The following is a 19,182-nucleotide window of genomic DNA, read 5'->3' as shown; positions in this document are numbered from 1 at the left end:
CTTATGAGGAAAGACTACAGCGTTTGGCAGTGTTGGGAACTCAAGTCAGCTGACTTGGATTTCAGTTGCAAAAATTTGTGTTTTTCGCTGACTTGGCAACTGGTGAGTCACACTTGTGAAAGACTCAAGTCAGGGCTCCCCTGACTTGACATTCATCCCACGGATGCTGACTCAAGTCTGCCTGTGTCTGGGAGTGCTTGCTTACTGTTTTTGCTGCATGGAAAACCTCTTGGGGCAAGCATTCCAACAGCAAGAAGCAGGGAGACCCAGCCAGGAGGCAGGAAAGTGTTAATGAATTGTCTCTGTGTCAGGGGCAGATCCAGAGTTTGTGTTGGGGGGGGCAGCCATGACCACTAGCTTAACTCCAGAGCCCTGGTCAACCAAGCAGATAGACCTGGGCTCCAGCCTGGACTTGGAGCCCTGATCTACCTGCTGGGTAGACCAGGACTCCCAGCTGAACCTGTGGCCTCCATGGCCACATTTTGCTGTATTGGTAGACCTGGGCTTCCAGTCTTCAGTGGGCACTCCCTTTTCTCCTGACTTTGTTCCCCATTCCAGTAGGCGCCCTTAAATTTACATACAAGTTATGTAATTGAGAATTAGAACTCTCAACCAGTTCTCAACCTCCAACCAGTTCTCAATCCATGAGAGGACCTGTCCTCTAATTCTCCCTTTTCTTCTGACTTTGTTCCCCATTCCAGTAGGTGCCCTTAAATTTACATACAAGTTAAAGGTGTTTGGGTCCATAGAGTTGGATATACCATCATTATAATATGAAATCTCTAATACACGGAATGGCACATTTGCATAGGATATTTTTCAGGGACTATAATCACTGAATCCAGTCATAAAACACCACCTTCTCTTCTGGGGTTCAGCTCCCTACATTTCTAGTGTTGCATTTGACATCAGATCTCTCCTATGTGAACATGCCCAGAAAATGACCCTGACATAGTTTCATATTTAAATCAGACTCGAAAGAAAGGTGCAGCTAATCAGTTACAAACACTTCCAAACACGATAATTTAGTCAGATTTCTGCTTCTTCAACATATGGATAGCCTTGCAGTCTAAGAGAACCCAATCCTTGGCATGTCTACCTCCCTCCCGGCAGTTTCACCAAGAAACATCCTTTATTTTTTCCCCATCCATTGCCCTTTTTGGAGGATGCTTAACATCCAATGTGAGAGTGAACTGAAAAGGAATGTTTGCTCAAGCTTTGACTTTTTAGTTGGTTCTACTGTGTGTGTTTGTGTGTGTGTGTGTGTGTGTGTGTGTGTGTGTGTGTGTCCTAACAGCACCAGCTGGCTAATTGCAGTTCTTGCCAATTGGGGGGGGATGGGTCAGACTGCTGTCTGAGAGTACAGACACTATTATAGCCTAAGAGAGCCCAATCCTCTGCAGGCATACTCATAAGTAAGTTCCATTAGTCCATGGGGCTTACTCCCAGGAAAGTGTGCACAGGACTTGACTAAGGTATGCAACTTGTCCCTCAAAACGGCCACGGTGCCAGAAGATTGGAGGATAGCAAATGTCACGCCTATCTTTAAAAAGGGAAAGAGGGGGGACCCGGGAAACTATAGGCCGGTCAGCCTAACATCTATACCAGGTAAGATGGTGGAATGCCTCATCAAAGATAGGATCTCAAAACACATAGATGAACAGGCTTTGCTGAGGGAGAATCAGCAAGGCTTCTGTAAGGGTAAGTCTTGCCTCACGAACCTTATAGAATTCTTTGAAAAGGTCAACAGGATGTGGGAGAACCTGTGGACATTATATATCTGGACTTTCAGAAGGCGTTTGACATGGTCCCTCACCAAAGGCTACTGAAAAAACTCCACAGTCAGGGAATTAGAGGACAGGTCCTCTCATGGATTGAGAACTGGTTGGAGGCCAGGAAGCAGAGAGTGGGTGTCAATGAGCAATTTTCACAATGGAGAGAGGTGAAAAGCAGTGTGCCCCAAGGATCTGTCCTGGGACCCGTGCTTTTCAACCTCTTCATAAATGACCTGGAGACAGGGGTGAGCAGTGAGGTTGCAAAGTTTGCAGATGACACCAAACTTTTCCGAGTGGTGAAGACCAGAAATGATTGTGAGGAGCTCCAGAAGGATCTCTCCAGACTGGCAGAATGGGCAACAAAATGGCAGATGCGCTTCAATGTCAGTAAGTGTAAGGTCATGCACATTGGGGCAAAAAATCAAAACTTTAGATATAGGCTGATGGGTTCTGAGCTGTCTGTGACAGATCAGGAGAGAGATCTTGGGGTGGTGGTGGACAGGTCGATGAAAGTGTCGACCCAATGTGCGGCGGCAGTGAAGAAGGTCAATTCTATGCTTGGGATCATTAGGAAAGGTATTGAGAACAAAACGGCTAATATTATAATGCCGTTGTACAAATCTATGGTAAGGCCGCACCTGGAGTATTGTGTCCAGTTCTGGTCGCCGCATCTCAAAAAAGACATGGTGGAAATGGAAAAGGTGCAAAAGAGAGCAACTAAGATGATTACTGGGCTGGGGCACCTTCCTTATGAGGAAACGTTATGGCGTTTGGGCCTCTTCAGCCTAGAAAAGAGACGCCTGAGGGGGGACATGATTGAGACATACAAAATTATGCAGGGGATGGACAGAGTGGATAGTGAGATGCTCTTTACACTCTCACATAACACCAGAACCAGGGGACATCCACTAAAATTGAGTGTTGGGAGAGTTAGAACAGACAAGAGAAAATATTTCTTTACTCAGCGTGTGGTCGGTCTGTGGAACTCCTTGCTACAGGATGTGGTGACGGCATCTGGCCTGGACGCCTTTAAAAGGGGATTGGACAAGTTTCTGGAGGAAAAATCCATTATGGGGTACAAGCCATGATGTGTATGCGCAACCTCCTGATTTTAGAAATGGGTTATGTCAGAATGCCAGATGGAAGGGAGGGCACCAGGATGAGGTCTCTTGTTATCTGGTGTGCTCCCTAGGGCATTTGGTGGGCCGCTGTGAAATACAGGAAGCTGGACTATTTGGCCCATGGCCTGATCCAGTGGGGCTGTTCTTATGTTCTTATGGCAGAATCTCTCATTTGATGATAATAAGAATCTTCTTAAACAAAGGGGATATATCTGCCACTGGTAGACTATTGCTGGAGGCACAAAGCACCTCCTGCAAAATGGAAGTGCTTTGCACCCACTTTTACTGAAGATTCCAAGTCTCAGAGAGCAACGCAGGGCTCCACACACCTCCTGCAGCCTCCAGAAACTCTATCTACTTACAAGTAAGTACCTACTTACCACCTCGCGCCCCCCCCCTTAGTGACAAGATCCTGGGGGTTGTGTTGCTGCCTTTCCCCTTAAAGGGACAGCAGAAGCATTACACAAACTGGTGGGTTATGACCCACCAGTTTGAGAACCACTGGTCTAGGGCCCAGGGGAGGATGAAGGAAACTGCAGCTAAGATTACAGCATAGGTTCTACTGTAGCCAATAAAGAGAGCACAATCCTAATTCAGCTCATCTGCCAGCACAGCAGTCCATGTGCCAGTGGAGGGGGTTGCAAATGTGCCATAAAGCATGCTTGTGCACATGGTGATTAAGCAGTGCTGGCAGGTGTAGTGGAAACATGCAAGATCCCCCAAGGAGATGGGTGTGAGGTCAACAGTAGCCGCTTACTCCGAGAGGTTTGGAAAGCATGGCATTACATTGTAGTGGGTGTGATGCACAGCTGCAGCCACTTAGAGGCAACAAGGTCCTCAGGGATAAAAGCAGCAACTGGAGGAGGGAGAGTTTTGTGGATGTAGATGGAAGAAGGCTGAAGAGACAGAGCAGAAGGAAAGAGATGGATGGATAGGCTAACTGACAAACAAACTGGCTAGTTGATGGATGGATTGACTGACCAAATGGCCACTGCTGGAACAGAGACTACTGTGTGGCTGCCATTCCTAAGAGCTGCTAAGAACCAAGGTGTTGCTGTGGTGGCTGGAGAAGCTGCTGGTGGGGGGGGGGAAAGGAGGACCTCTGCAGGTTGAACAGGTGAGCTACCCTGGTGGTGAGGTCCAGCAGTATTGCAATGCAGAACTAGGGCCACGGTTAGGGAAAGAAGGGGAACTAATTAGCTTAAAGTGGGCATAAGTTCTACAGGCAAAGCTTGGAACAGGAATTTGGCACAACAGTGGGAAGGTGCTGCCCTGCTGATGATACATCCAAACTATCTGTCTGATGGAGCAGGTAATCTTGCACTGCTCAGCAGATACACTCTCTTCCCACCTCCAAACCACTCTCCTGCTGCACCCCCCCCCATTTCAGCAGCAGCAACAAGGGGAGAGTAATTTGGAGGTGGGGAGATAGTATTTTGAGGTGGAATAGGGGGGTTGCTCAGCCTGGGAGGGGGCAGGATCAGCAGGGCAGGCCTCAGCTGTATCCTAATGTCCTTCCTGGACCTGCAAGCATTACACAGGGCCACTCAGACTTGCGCCTGCTATTAGCATGTGCAGATTCAAATAGCCCCATTGGGTAGGGTGGGGTGTTATTTGATATTCCCTTACCCTGAGGAAACCTCCAGCCTGCTCCAAGTCTTCATTGGATACAGCACAGGCCATGCAACCCCATTGCAGCATAAACTTGGGCTGCACCTCTTATGTCTTAAATTTCCCTTTTGTTGCAATGTATAATTATCAGCAGAACTTAGAAAACTGGCATGAACTTTAGTAATCTATTCTCTACCTGCTCAAAGGTTACTGCCAAGCTGGATAAACTGCAGAACCACTCTTTATAAGTACTCCAAAGCTGTCAGTTACTAAGAAGCCAAAGAAAGAGTATAATGCATTTTTCTCAATGCACTCTTTTCTCAACAACTCTTTTGTTAAGACCTTGGGAACATGACCCAAATTCCATTCAGAACAGGCTCAGTGAGGCAAATGGCAATTATCTGGCTTTGTCGCCTGAAGTTTTCTGCCAACAGAAAATGTATATTTCATTTGAAAATGTTAAAATGTCCATTCTCCATTTGTTTCTTGTGCAGCTTTTAAAAAGCATAGGCCACAAGGAGCAAAATACTGTCATTATCATGTCAAACTGCTATTAATATTCACGACTACAAATCTCAATAGCATTAACCATTAATTTGTCAGTGCACATAGCACATATGGGGGAGGAGATGCATTTCTCCTGCACAGGTTGTAACCTGCATTGTAACCTGGCCCTAGGCAAAGGTCTGAATAGCTTTAAATCTGAACGCATTACATAAGAACAGCCCCACTGGATCAGGCCATAGGCCCATCTAGTCCAGCTTCCTGTATCTCACAGCAGCCCACCAAATGCCCCAGGGAGCACCCCAGATAACAAGAGACCTCATCCTGGTGCCCTCCCTTCCATCTGGCATTCTGACATAACCCATTTCTAAAATCAGGAGGTTGCGCATACACATCATGGCTTGTAACCCATAATGGTTTTTTCCTCCAGAAACTTGTCCAATCCCCTTTTAAAGGCGTCCAGGCAAGATGCCATCACCACATCCTGTGGCAAGGAGTTCCGCAGACCAACCACACACTGAGTAAAGAAATATTTTCTTTTGTCTATTCTAATTTGCCAAATACAAACCAAACCAACAAGAAACTGTATTTAAATAAAGAACAAGGGAAATAAATAAAGAACAAAACTTTACAAAACTTTACAAAACAAAACTGTACAAAAGTTTTTTGTACAAAACTTTACTTAACTTTACTTTACAAAAAAGAACAAAATCAAAACTTTAGATATAGGCTGATGGGTTCTGAGCTGTCTGTGACAGATCAGGAGAGAGATCTTGGGGTGGTGGTGGACAGGTCGATGAAAGTGTCGACCCAATGTGCAGCGGCAGTGAAGAAGGCCAATTCTATGCTTGGGATCATTAGGAAGGGTATTGAGAACAAAACGGCTAGTATTATAATGCCGTTGTACAAATCTATGGTAAGGCCACACCTGGAGTATTGTGTCCAGTTCTGGTCGCCGCATCTCAAAAAAGACATAGTGGAAATAGAAAAGGTGCAAAAGAGAGCGACTAAGATGATTACGGGGCTGGAGCACCTTCCTTATGAGGAAAGGCTACGGCGTTTGGGCCTCTTCAGCCTAGAAAAGAGACACTTGAGGGGGGACATGATTGAGACATACAAAATTATGCAGGGAATGGACAGAGTGGATAGGGAGATGCTCTTTACACTCTCACATAATACCAGAACCAGGGGACATCCACTAAAATTGAGTGTTGGGCGGGTTAGGACAGACAAAAGAAAATATTTCTTTACTCAGTGTGTGGTTGGTCTGTGGAACTCCTTGCCACAGGATGTGGTGCTGGCGTCTAGCCTAGATGCCTTTAAAAGGGGATTGGACAAGTTTCTGGAGGAAAAATCCATTACGGAGTACAAGCCATGATGTGTATGCGCAACCTCCTGATTTTAGAAATGGGTTATGTCAGAATGCCAGATGCAAGGGAGGGCACCAGGATGAGGTCTCTTGTTATCTGGTGTGCTCCCTGGGGCATTTGGTGGGCCGCTGTGAGATACAGGAAGCTGGACTAGATGGGCCTATGGCCTGATCCAGTGGGGCTGTTCTTATGTTATGTTAACAAGGGAAAAAGTGGAGCACTAGGCAGTTTCCCATCTGCATCAGCTGGGCTTGCTCCCTTCCGCTATGGCAAATCTCCCCTAAAACGTTGCATGTTTGCAATGCACAGGGAAGCACGTTGCTCGGACTGCACGGTTTGCGGAAGGAAATGGTTGCACACGCGTACAAGCGTGCACACGTACAAATGAGCTGTGCGCACACACAACGGGTTGTTTAGCATGGTAGGTTTAGTGCCAGAGCTGGTCACAGTGTCGCCATCCACGTGTTAGGAGCGGCCCCCAGCAAAGCCACCGAGGCAGGGCGAGGGGCTTCGGTCGCGCCCTCTGCAGCCCCCAGCCGCTCCCCCCGCCTCACCTTCAGCCTGGCTTGATCTATGAACTCCAGCGGAGCCTTTCCGAACTGGAAGGCGGCTCCCACCCACGGAATCCAGCCGCTGATGCACGGCGGCTCGTGCCGCTTCCGCGCGGGCAGCAGAACGGCCTTGAGCAGCAGCCCCAGGGCGACGGTCAGCAGAGCTGCCACCAGCACCTCCATCTCCATCTCCTCCTCTGCCCACCCTCGCCAGAAGCCGCGGAGCTCGCCGCTCCCATCCCCGCCCCCTGGCCAAGGGCAGCCGGGGACAGCCGGCTGCAGCAGAGCGTCCTTTGCGAGAGACCGAGCTGTTCCCTGGAGCGAGCCCTTTGCCAGCTCGTCTCCTCCTGCAGGGTTCACTGCAAGCACTGGGAAGGACCGGTTCCATTCCAACGAGTGGAAACGGGCCCTTCCGAGTGAGGCTGGCACTCCAGCAATACCAGGGACTCCTGGCACTACAGGGGCCCCACACCCCGTTTAGCAAAATGGGGAAGGGCACCGGGACTCCTCTTTTCCAATATATTCTGACTTGAGTGATCATTTCGCTCTCCTCTTATGCTCCTGGGGCTCTGCTTTGCCCTTTTTAGAGGTGCCACCTTTTGCCCCCTTGCCCTCTGCCTCGCTTGGGGGTGCCAAGCAAACATTTGCTCCATTCTCTTCAGTGTGCTGTATTTGAAGAGATGTGTGGAGGGGAGGGATGTGGTGGGCTAGAGCAATGTTTCTCAGTGTTTGTCCTCTGCCGTACCACTTCACGCGGTCCACCTGTTTGAAGTACCACCAGAAGTAACTGGGGATGACATCATTGCCAGTCACTTCTGGGTTGGGAGGCCAGATGCAAAGCAACCAACGCCAGGAAGAGGGCCAGGGTGGACGGGAGGGCTTTTTCAAGCACGGAGAAGCATGCTTTGGAGTTCTGTCCACTGAGCCAAGTCTCCTACCGCTGTTTGTTGTGTCATGTTCTTATTTTTGCTGCTGGGTGGCAGGTGTCCAAGGGTCCCATGAGTACCACCAGACACCACCTCAAGTGCCAGTGGTGGTACCCGTACAGTACCACTGGTTGTGAAACTGGGCTAAAGCATCTTCCCTGTCTCCTCACTGCTGCCAATCACAGTAAGCAAGCAGCAGTGATGGTTAGAACCCCAAAGCTGCAACCGGATTTACAGTGCACGCTAGCATGCCTAAGGGGGCCCGGAGGCACAGGGTCCTGAGTACCACACCTGGAGGGGTATCAAGCTGCACCCCCATTTCAACAGCAGCAAGGAGGAGGCCACAACACTTGGTGTCGTTGCAACTGTGTGTGTGCACATGTGTGTGTCACCAGAATCAGAAGGACCCAGATACTCTTAAGTGAGCAGAGTCAAAAACTCTTGTGGGACTACAAGCCCCAGACAGCTCTTGCCAAAGACTACCGATCCCATCATGCTTTGTGGGAATGAGCTGTTACAACTGAGAGAACAGTTGGCAGCTATCACTGGAGCTCTAAGGCAGAAAATAGGGTCAAGTCCCTGCAGTGCTCTTCAGCCAGCCAGAGAGATTGCCACAGTGGCTGGTTCTCCACCTCCACACCATTTCTGTTCCCACCACAAAGGTGCCTCTGCAGTAGTTGGAGTGTGCAGTGTGTGGGCCCCTCCCCATGTCTAAAAAAGAATTGAAAATGCTCCACCATCTAGTCTTCAGTCTCTCTGTTTGCAGAAGTGGTCTAAGGGATGCAGGACAGAGAGGTTGTTTAGGGAGAAGTCATGGATGTATGATGAATCCTGCACATCTGCAGCCCCCTCCCCACCTCGCATGCCTCCATAAAAACTTTCTACAGGATACATTCCAAAACTGGCTTCCATGGAGGGGGGGGGGAATTAATTAAATTTGATTTTGTCATAAGGAGGGTGTAAAAAAAATTTGTGCCCCCAGTTGCCAGATGTCTTAGCAATGCCGATGATGGTGCAATCCTGTTCTTCAGTAGCACCAGCACAGCGACTGCTACACAAGCCTAGGGTGTTGCAACCACAGCGTAAAGTACATTTGCAGCACCCAGAAAGTAAGCAATGCCAGCAGGAAGGCCTGTGCCATCCTTCCGCTGCTGAATCCAGGAGCACCTCCCAACGGAACCGGTGTGCTCCCCTGCGCAGGGGCAGGGGGAGGACAGGGAGGGGTGTAAAGCCCAAAGAGGAGAATGGAGTGTAGGAGGAAGGTGGAAGGGGGCCATTCAGGACCAGAAGGGGGAGGGATCAGTGGCACTGGTGTTTGCCATATCCTATTGTCCCTCCTGTGCTTAAAACCCCAACATGGGGCTACTTGGACTTGCACCAGCAATTTTGCTGGTGCAGATCTGAGTAATCCCATTGAGCAGGCTGGGGCTTTACATGCAGTACGTGGATGAATGTCCCCTTACTCTGAGGAGACTTCCAGCAGACTTCCAGCCTGCTCCTAAACTGTGTGGGCCCCACTGTGCCACCACTGGTTAAGATTGGGCTGCCTGCCTTCCCAGCTTCAACCCCCCCTTGTAAACTTGCTTCAGATTTATTAAGATTTCTATACTGCTTTTCTAAAAACCCAAAGCAGTGTACAGACAAACATAAACACATAAAGATAAAACATCAGAATCAAATATTAAAATAGAAACCATAAAAACCATTAAAACAATTTTAAAAAATAACAATAAAAGAGCAGATTAAAATGTCAGTTCAGTTCAGTAAGACCTTTATTGGCATAAAATACAGAGAAAGAGACAAAACAAAACACAAATATACAAAGACAACATAAACATCAATCCTTTCCTCATACACTGCCCAGAGTCCCAGAATTCCGCTTGGCTATTACACCAGATAATAAGGAAGCGACCTTATTCAGAGATTCAGATGTGGAAAGGAGAAACTGGAGCATGATTGAATCCTCCCAGCCCTGCATCCTAGCTAACAATGGGCCTAGATATTTCTTGCATCATGTAACGGGCAGTAGAAAAAGGTATGTGTTATAGTCTCAATACAATCCCTATCACACTTGCATTTCCTCTCCTAGAGTAGGGGATACCACTGAACCTGCCCATTAACAAGGCCGATGGAAGAGCATTACATCTTGCAAGTGTGAAAGCTCTCTGCGCCTGCAGGCACTCCAGATGATAAAAAAAAAAAGGAGACCGGTTTCCCAAAACTAACAGGAACATGGAGATAGAGTGGAGAGCATGTGGTTGTGGCAGCACTAAACAGCTCTTGTTGTTCAATATCAAGAATTCTTTCTTTGACAATTCTGTAAGCGACATCACAACCAATCATGCCTAGCTCTGCGGCGTCCAGCCCTATTGACTTAAGTTTAGTTAAAAGATCAGTGATCTCCAAAGGCAGGACCGAATCCAACAATAATTGGTGCATTAGACCAGTAGAAGTAGGGTTAAATAAAATGCTAAACCAAAATTTCAATAATCTTAGCTATACAGTAGTCTTTAACCGAATTAACCCCACCTCAAGACACAGAACTGGGTAGGGAACACACCTGGGTAAACCCAAAATCTTCCGCAAAAAGGAGACTTGAATGCATTCTAATGTTTCGTTAATAGACTTATACCAGACAAGAGAGCAATAAAAAACTGGGGAAAGAAGTTTCCCCTTAAACGCCTTCAGAGCGGCCGGAACATAGCCATTGCCGCAGGTGAAAAAGAAACTGGAAATAGCAGAGGATGCTAGTTTGGATGCATTCTGCACTGCCTTACGATGAAAAGCCCATGTGAGCCTGTAATGGAAGTTGATTCCCAGGTACTTGAAATGCTTAACCTGTTCCATTTTGTTGCCATTACAAGATCATTTAAAAGCTTTCCATCTGTTGGCAAATATCATTGTCTTGGATTTAGCATAGTTGATCTGCAATTTGTTGAACAAGAAATACTCTGCAGCGTGGCTGAGCAGATGTTTTAGGCCAATCCTAGTGCGAGATAGTACTGCATCATTCGCGTACAGAAGTAGCGGCACTTGGCTTGCGCCAAGTTTCGGACAATGGCTATCCACTTCCTTCAGGGATGGGGCAAGATCATTTAGAAACAGATTGAAAAGCGTGGGAGAGATTAAAATGTCAAATACTGTAGTGTACAGCATTTTAAAAGATAAGAAGGACTGCCTCCCTTCTCAATGGCCAGGTGAGACAGGTGGGTCTTCAAATTCTACCAGAAACCATATACTGAAGAGGCTGCCCTTGTGTCTTCTGGCAGGTGATTCCAGAGGCATGGTGCCACAAACGAGAAGCCCGACACCTCGCTGCCATCCTCCTGACTTCAGATGGTGGAGGTATCCTAAGAAGGGTCCTCTCTGATTACTGCAGGGGACATGCAGGAATATATGGGGGAAGGCAGTCCTTGAGGTATCCCAGTCATATGCTGCATAGGACTTTAAAGGTCATCCCCAACACCTTGAATTGGGTTCAGAAAGGAATGGGCAGCCAGTGTAGCTGCCAGAGCAACAGCATAGCGGATTCCACACACTGAACCCCAGTGACAACTGAGCTGCCACATTCTGCACCAACTGTCACTTCCAAACCAATTTCAGGTGTAGCCCCACATAGAGTGCATTACAGTAGTCTAACCGAGATGTCACTATGGCATGGACCACTGTCACCAGATCTGACTGACACAGGTACAGCTGCAACCAGCACACCAGCCAAAGCTGGGCAAAAGTCTCCCTGGTCATAGATGCCACCTGGGCATCCAGGGACAGCTGTGTGTCCAGGAGGACGACTCCCAGGCTGTTAACCTACTCTTTCAGAGGGAGTGCTATCCCATCCAGAGCAAGTTGTGGATCTAATACCTGCATAACCACCTTCTGGATCAGGAGGACCTCAATCTTGTCCAGATTTAATTTCAGTTTATTAGCCCTCATCCAGGCCCCAACTGCTTCCAGACAGTGCCCCAGAACTTCAGCAGCCCCCTTGGAATGGTGGAAAAGAGAGAGAGATCAATGATCTTAATGTGATTTTTGTAGATTATAAGGAATAGCAAGTATCTTCATAAAGAAAGCTAAATATAATGCTGTGCTGTTCCTGTCTTTTATTTCAGTCTTTAATAACTGTTCCTACTGTACCATTACAATATGAAACTTGGCAGTTTCAATTTTGTGAAATTTTCAGTATGTTGTGAAATTACCAGAGATCAACCAACCTTGATAAAGCAAGATTATTTAATGTGGCTGCCCTTGACTACTGATGTACAACAGTCAAGGGCATGTTACAAAACATGAAGCAGAACTAAACTATTCAGGGTAAATTTTCATTATCTTCCCACCAATGCTACCCATATTTAACAACAAATTGCATAAAGACTAAAAAGAGTGGAAGGTTAACAAGCAAAAAAGAAAAGCAAGATTTGGATTACACAGCTGTTAGGGTCTGCTTATCATGTATGATTCAATGAAAGTCCTCCTTTTCTTCTACTAATTCAAGGTATCTCCATCCTAAGTGGGGTGGCAACAGGGTTTGTTGGGCCCTGGGGCACCATACTCCAGCTTGTTTTCCACTTACTGGGCAGGCCAGATTGGAAGCAGAGGAAGTTCCTGCACTTCCCACACTGGCATCACAACCACACTTTCCTCTGGAGGGAGGGAAAGGAAGCACCCAGCTGGCTCTTCTTCATCCCTCTCTCCCACCTCCCATACCAACTGGGACTCCCCAAGGAGAACAAGACTGGTGGGAAAATTCCACTGACTGCTACAAAATTCACAACAGACTCAAAATAGACTTAGGAAGATCTATAGACTCTTGATGAAAAGTCTAGAGCAGTGGTTCTCAAACTTGTTAGCAGCAGAACTCACTTTTCATAATGACAATATGTCTGGGACCCATTCGTCTGGAAATGATGTCATAAGGGTGCAATCCAGAGGTGCCCTTGGGCCAGCGCAAGAACCTTGTGCCAGCCCAAGAAGGTCGCAAACGTGCCGTAAAGCATGTTTGTGCCTACTCATGAGCAAGCTGCACCAGTGCACAGAACTGTGCTGGCACACAGAGGCTGAATGCAGCCTCTGTGGCAGCTTGTGCAGTGAGCCTTGTGTTGGTTCAGCTGGGCCGATGCAAGACTCTGGGGTGGGTGGGGAGGAGGCGTTCCTGGGCAGGGGGAGGGCAGGTGGTGGGCAGCCCTGGGGGTGGTCAGGTGGGGAGCGGGAGGCAGGGCTGGGACCCGACAGTTATGCCAGATCCCAGTCCCCATTCCTGGAGAGTTTGGAGCAGCTTCAAGCTGCTCTGCTCTCTTCGAACTTGTGCCACCTCCGGAGGTGGTGAAAGTCCAAGGAGATTCATCGGGGCCAGGGTACCTTACCCAGAGGACCTTTTGTCCATTTGATATTGGTTGCACGTACATTACAATTCGCCACCAGGAAGTCTGGTATATCTGATGCTTGGCAAGTTTGACCAGGTTCTACATGCTCAAACTTTATAAGGAAGAAAACTGAGTCAACAGGGATCTCACTAGACCATCTGAACATGTGTTCATACTCTGACGCCTATAGGATGATCTCAGTCAGATTGCTGGATATTGAATTTCAAAATCTTTGTGAACTGACAATGAAAGTTTGCTCGTCCTTAAATCATTCCATCCCATATCAGTTTGGGAAAATGGCAACTTACCTTCCTCACTGATAGACTCCAGAGAACGACGTGCCAGAACTCTGGCAAGGTTCAATGTTATTCCCTCCAGAGTGACAGTTGGGAGATACCACAAGATTCCCTACCAAGAGCCGTCTTTGCCCTTGTAACGGGGGTCTGTTGAATCTCTTTTACATATACTCCTTTTACATATAATCTCTTTTACATATACTCCTCTACTGTTCACAGCATAACAGTGCGTGCTCCACCTATTTGATGCCCATCCTGGTTAATAGGGAGGGTCTTCCATATATGGTAAAAATAAAGCTTCTGTTAAATGATCGCTCATCTGCGGAATTGAAAAAGATTTCAAAATTGATGACAGTGGTGATAAAACCTACTGAATGATGTTTCCAGTGTTAAAATCGAGAGGGTGGTAGTTTATCTTCAGCAGATGATGGCAAGTAGAACCAAGAGATAGTATCAAACTGCCAGTAAAGTTTTATAAGAGGCAAATTTATTTGATTGTCATGTATTCCTCTGTATCATTTATTATAGGTCTGTACTCACTGTTGTGTTTGTTATATATGCCAATAAAGGTCTTGTGTGTGTGTGCCTTACCCAGAGGAAAGGGGAAAAGTTTCCCCTTACCTCTGGTTGAGCCACTTTGGGCCCCTGTCCTGAGCTGGATACAGCACAAGCCTCTTGGCTTGCCTGTTCCTTTGCAGAGTAGGATTGTACCCTAAATAAATTTAAATAATTATAAATAATTAAATTAAAGTAAAACAAATAAATAAGGGGAGATGAGAAGGTAAAGCAGCCCTTTCCACCAAGTGAATGCTCTCTATAACCTGCCTGCAAGAACCTCAAGCCCCTTCCAGTAAGATTTCAGCCCTACCCAGGATCCAGTTCAATTTAAGTTGTTATATTTAAGCCAGTTCAGTTTGATTTGAGACAAAATCAGTTTTAAATTCAACATGTTTTTTTGTTTGGGCTGGATTGAGATTCAATGCTTCTCTCTAAACAGAATAAAAATTTCAGACTGATGAGAAGAGGAAATGAGGCTCCACTATGGGGGGGAGGGTAGAGAGGAATCTGAAAAGAGAACAACATGTGATTCTATTCACATGTTCAACAGGAGCCAAGGCACATTTGCTTACTTACAAGTAAATACAACCATGTACCCAGTGATGTAGCGTATGATGTCACTTCTGGTTTTGACATCACTTCCAGGGCATTATTTTGAGGTTGTCGTTGGGCTACACAATCATATGCTACGTCACTGGGTACATGGTTGTATTTACTTGTAAGTAAGCAAATGTGCCTGTTGAAGTTCAGGTCAAGAGGAATGCAAGACCCCTGGAATGGTCCTGATCTGATGAACGTGGAGCTCAACAAGTGCTCCAGAAGGTAGCCCCCCAGTACAGTAAAAAGAGGCAGGTGAAATTTTTTTCTTTTCTAGTCTAGAACCACTGCTTTATTGGAAAGGACTGTTCTCTTTTCAGATTCCTCTCTACCCTAATAGTTGGGTCCTGATAGTGTGTAATTTGGCTCTCAGAACAATCAGACTTCTAGGTCAGTTTTGAGTTAGGGAGTTTGAGTCTTGTTCCACAATGCAGTTGTGTTTTCATTTTCCGGTTCATTGGCCATAACCTTTGACAGAATACAGATAGTCCAATGCAGTTCTTTTCATTGAATTCTATATTAAATTACCTTTCCAATGATATATAACATGATGGTATTATTCATATATACCATATATATCATATATACAATTTCGGCCACTTGTGTCAAACTCAGCTTGTTGCCCCCTAAAGCTTGTTGCATAGTGCAATTGCTACCCTCTGCACCCCCTTAGCTATGCCACTGTACAAGGGGAGCCTTGTTAAATTTGCAGATGACACCAAACTTGGAGGAATAGCAAACACAATCGAAGACAATAGAAGAAGGATGACCTCAGTGTTTCTCAAACTGTGGGTCAGGATCCACTAGGTGGGTTGCGAGCCAATTTCAGGTGGGTCCCCATTCATTTCAATATTTTATTTTTAATATATGAGACTTGATACTACCGTGGTAAGTGACTGCATTTGGAGAAATGTTACAGATCTGTACTTTTAATACGCTACTATGTATATGCTTTGAACAATAATTGTAAATGAGACTTCAGCCTCATGGGTAGGATTTCAGCCAAGGATTGTTAAAACTCTTCCTACTTGATGATGTCACTTCTGGTCATGACATCACTTCCAGACAGATTCTCCTGACAGATTCTCATTCTAAAAAGTGTGTCCCAGTGCTAAAAGTCTGGGAAACACTGACCTAGATAAAATGGAATACTGGACTGAAAGATGAAGTTCAAATGCATCAAATGATGAAGTTACTCATTTGCAGGGACAAATGCAAAGTTCTTAGACAAAATAGCCAAAGGCACAGATATAGCATGCGAGATACCTGACTTTGAGTGCAAGCCTAACCAACTTTCCAGCACTGGCATAGCTGTGTCAGTGGGGCATGTGCTGCATCCTGCAGCTGGGCGGCAGTCATGGAGGCCTCCTCAAAGTAAGGCAATGTTTGTTTCCTTACCTTGGAGTTGCATTGCCCTTATGTCAGTGCTGAAAAGTGGGTTAGGATTGCGCCCTTGGCAGCACAACATGTGAGAGGGATCTTGGAGTTGCAGTGGATCACAAGATAAACTTGAGTCAGCAGTGTGATGCGGCTGCAAAGAAGGTAAAGGCAATTTTAGCCTGCATTAGTAGAACTGTTGCATTAGTAGAACTGTTGCTTTCAAGAAGTAGTGGTTCCACTTTCTCTGCTTTGGTCTGACCTCACCTGGAGTACTGTGTCCAGTTCTGGGCACTTCACTTTAAGAAAGATGCAGCCAAACTGGAGCAGGGACAGAGGAGAGTGATGAGGATGATAAGAGGGCTGGAGAACAAGCCCTGTGAGGAAAGGTTGGGGGAACTTGGTATGTTCAGCCTGGGGAAGAGAAGGCTAAGAGGGGATATGACAGCGCTCTTCAAATACCTAAAGGGCTGTCATATGGAAGGAAGACAAATTAGTTCTCAACTGCCTCTGAGAGCAGAATGGGATCCAACAGGTACAAACTGCAATAGAAGAGATTCCCAAGGAAAAACTTCCTGAAGGTAAGGGCGGTTGGCAGTGGAACATATTGCTGAAGGAGGTAGTGGATTCTCCCTCAGTGGAGATTTTTAAGCAGAGGCTCGACAAGCATCTACTAGAGATACTCTAGTAGAATTTCCTGCTATAAGCAGGGGGTTGGACTAGATGACCTTGTAAGTCCCTTCCAACTCTATATGATTCTATGATTCTACACCTATCCCTGTCTACTCAGAAGCAAGCACAGTGGTGCTCAATGGGGCTTGCTCCCAGGAAAATATACATAGGACTTGTGTTCTAAATTTCATACAACCAAAGTTCATATTTTATCTTTTCTTGGTAAGCAAAATATAGTATTAATATTCATGTCACCTTTGGAGTGCTGCAGCTACTTTGAGGAAAATTTAGTATTTCATAAGATTGCCTATAAACTAACATTTTGAATAAGAATACAACATCTGCAAGCATGAAATACTTTCCCAAAGGCCACAAATGTCCTTACAAGACTCACTATCTGTGCTGAAAACAAACAAAGCTTATAAAAATTGAAATGTGGTATGTTTGAATAGCCAACGAGGTTGCCACCTTGAGACAGTATAATTATGCAAAGTATGCAGAAGTCCTAGGTTCAACCCCTGGCATCTCCACATAGGGTTGAGGATGACCTCTACCTGAAGCCCTTGAGCCCTTGTCAGAAATTATGGACAACACCAACCAAAACAGTATGATTCTGCATAATACAATGTCAACCTTCCATCTTGTTTTAAACAATTTTTAAAAATAAATTTAATCCTTTAGGACAAGACACTAATTTATGAGATCAACATAAATGTAATGGCTCAGATCCAAAACTGCAATCATGTGAGCAGAAGTCACTTCCACTTGTGCGTGGTTGGCAGGCAGTATTTTGATTTTTGCCATTCTCTCCCCTGCTACAGACCCCTACACAACATGTGATTCTATTCAGAGAGAGAGAGAGAGAGTTTGTGTGTGTCCAAACCCCCTCCCCTGCAAACAGAGCATAATTTGCATACAGTTGACACTTTTAGGAAATAATTTGGTGTTTCTGGGAGGAGGATTCCACAAATGGGCTGGCACCCTGAAACCCTGTTTTTCTACATTGCTTTTAGAACAGGGCTCAGAAAAAAGCCAAGTTCGAATTACCATTTGGAATTTAGCATTATGGATTGGTCCTCTAGTTTTCAAAGAAAATCTAGATTATTATAGATTTAGGGTTCAATCCTATGGGGCGCAGCACTGGCGCTCTGACAGGCTGCCAATCTGTGCTGTCACAAAAGTGTCATAAGGCGATGGGCTTCAGTGCCTGAAGATGGACGCTGAGAGCCCCCGGTGGTGAGGATGGCCACCAGCCAGCTGCAGGGCTTTTTGGGGCAGTGGGAAGGCCGGGAAGAAGTGGGCAACAGGAGGAGAGGAGTTGGTCTGGGAGCAATGGTGTCGCTGGGAGGGTGTGGGGGGTGACGCGCCCTGGGGGGTGACGCGCCCTGGGGGGGTGATGCACTAACATCGCAGCTTCAGGAGCTACCCCGTCATGCCATACACCATTAGATGCGGAATTCCCAGCGGAATGCAATGCAAAAAACCAGAACTGAGGTAGCTCCTTTCCTTCAAAAGTTATGGCCAAAAAACTGGAAGAAAAAAATGCATGGAGCCTTATGGAAAGTGAAAGTGAGCTGTATCGGGTGTTTACTTGTAAGTAGGCTTACTTGCCATAGTCTGTCGGAAAGGGCAGGCTGAGAGGAATCCAATGACATCAGAATGGTCCCGATCCAATGAATGCAGCTGCCCCAAAACACCCAAGAAGCTCCCCCCTCCCAGCTGCCAATCTGAGCCCAAAATGAAGCCACATGGCCGTGTTTACTTGCGAGTAGGCGAACTTGCCTTAGTCTGTCCGAAAGGGCAGGCAGAGAGGATTCCAAGGACATCAGAATGGTCCTGATCCAATGAATGCAACCCCCAAAAACACCTGAGGTTCCTCCTTCCCAGCTGTGAATGTATTGAGCCCTATGGAAAGCAAAGCAGCCTCATGGTTGTGTTTACTCGTGAGTAGGCAGGCATGCCTTGGCTGGTGGTCAGGCCAGGCAAAGGGGAATGTGAGGCCACAAGAAGGGTCCTGATCCGATGGAGCTGGAGCGCAACAAATGCTCCAGAAGGCAGCCTCCCCCCCCTAAAAAGGACAAAAAAGATGCTTCAACTGGTAAGGGGAATGTTTTCTATTTTGCACTTGCAAAGCCAGGTGGTTCTTTGTATTGATATGCCTGAAATAGAAGAACTTTAAACTGGGCACTGGGGAGGGCTGGAAATCTCACTGATTCTTTTTGGGGGGTTGTTACTGCAGGCAGACTACGGAATAAGCTCCATTGACCACTATGGGACTTGCTTCAGAGTAGACATGCATAGGCTTGAGCTCAAAGGCTGCAATTCTACCCACACTTTCCTGAGAGTAAGCCCCATTGACCACTATGGGACTTACTTCAGAGTAGACATGCATAGGCTTGAGCTCAAAGGCTGCAATTCTACCCACACTTTCCTGAGAGTAAGCCCCATTGACCACTATGGGACT

The 19,182-nt window shown here is 46.5% G+C and overlaps 1 protein-coding gene across 3 annotated transcripts in view; it reads right to left on the bottom strand.

The window, feature by feature from the left end:
- CYP39A1 (cytochrome P450 family 39 subfamily A member 1) overlaps positions 1 to 7,168 on the bottom strand; it is a 37,267-nt gene extending 30,099 nt beyond the window's left edge. Inside the window, exon 1 of one of the 3 annotated variants that reach the window (XM_066635346.1) lies at positions 6,936 to 7,168. In XM_066635346.1, the coding sequence (XP_066491443.1) occupies positions 6,936 to 7,121 (186 nt within the window). In that variant the 5' untranslated portion in view covers positions 7,122 to 7,168. Of the gene's footprint in view, positions 1 to 3,653; positions 3,731 to 6,935 lie in introns of those variants that run through there. The other 2 variants (XM_066635512.1, XM_066635431.1) reach the window with 2 other exon arrangements.
- Positions 7,169 to 19,182: the final 12,014 nt, after the last annotated feature.

Source organism: Tiliqua scincoides, chromosome 1, assembly GCF_035046505.1.
Source record: "Tiliqua scincoides isolate rTilSci1 chromosome 1, rTilSci1.hap2, whole genome shotgun sequence".
Classification (NCBI taxonomy): Eukaryota; Metazoa; Chordata; class Lepidosauria; order Squamata; family Scincidae; genus Tiliqua; species Tiliqua scincoides.
This window is presented reverse-complemented; position numbering and strand designations above follow the sequence as displayed.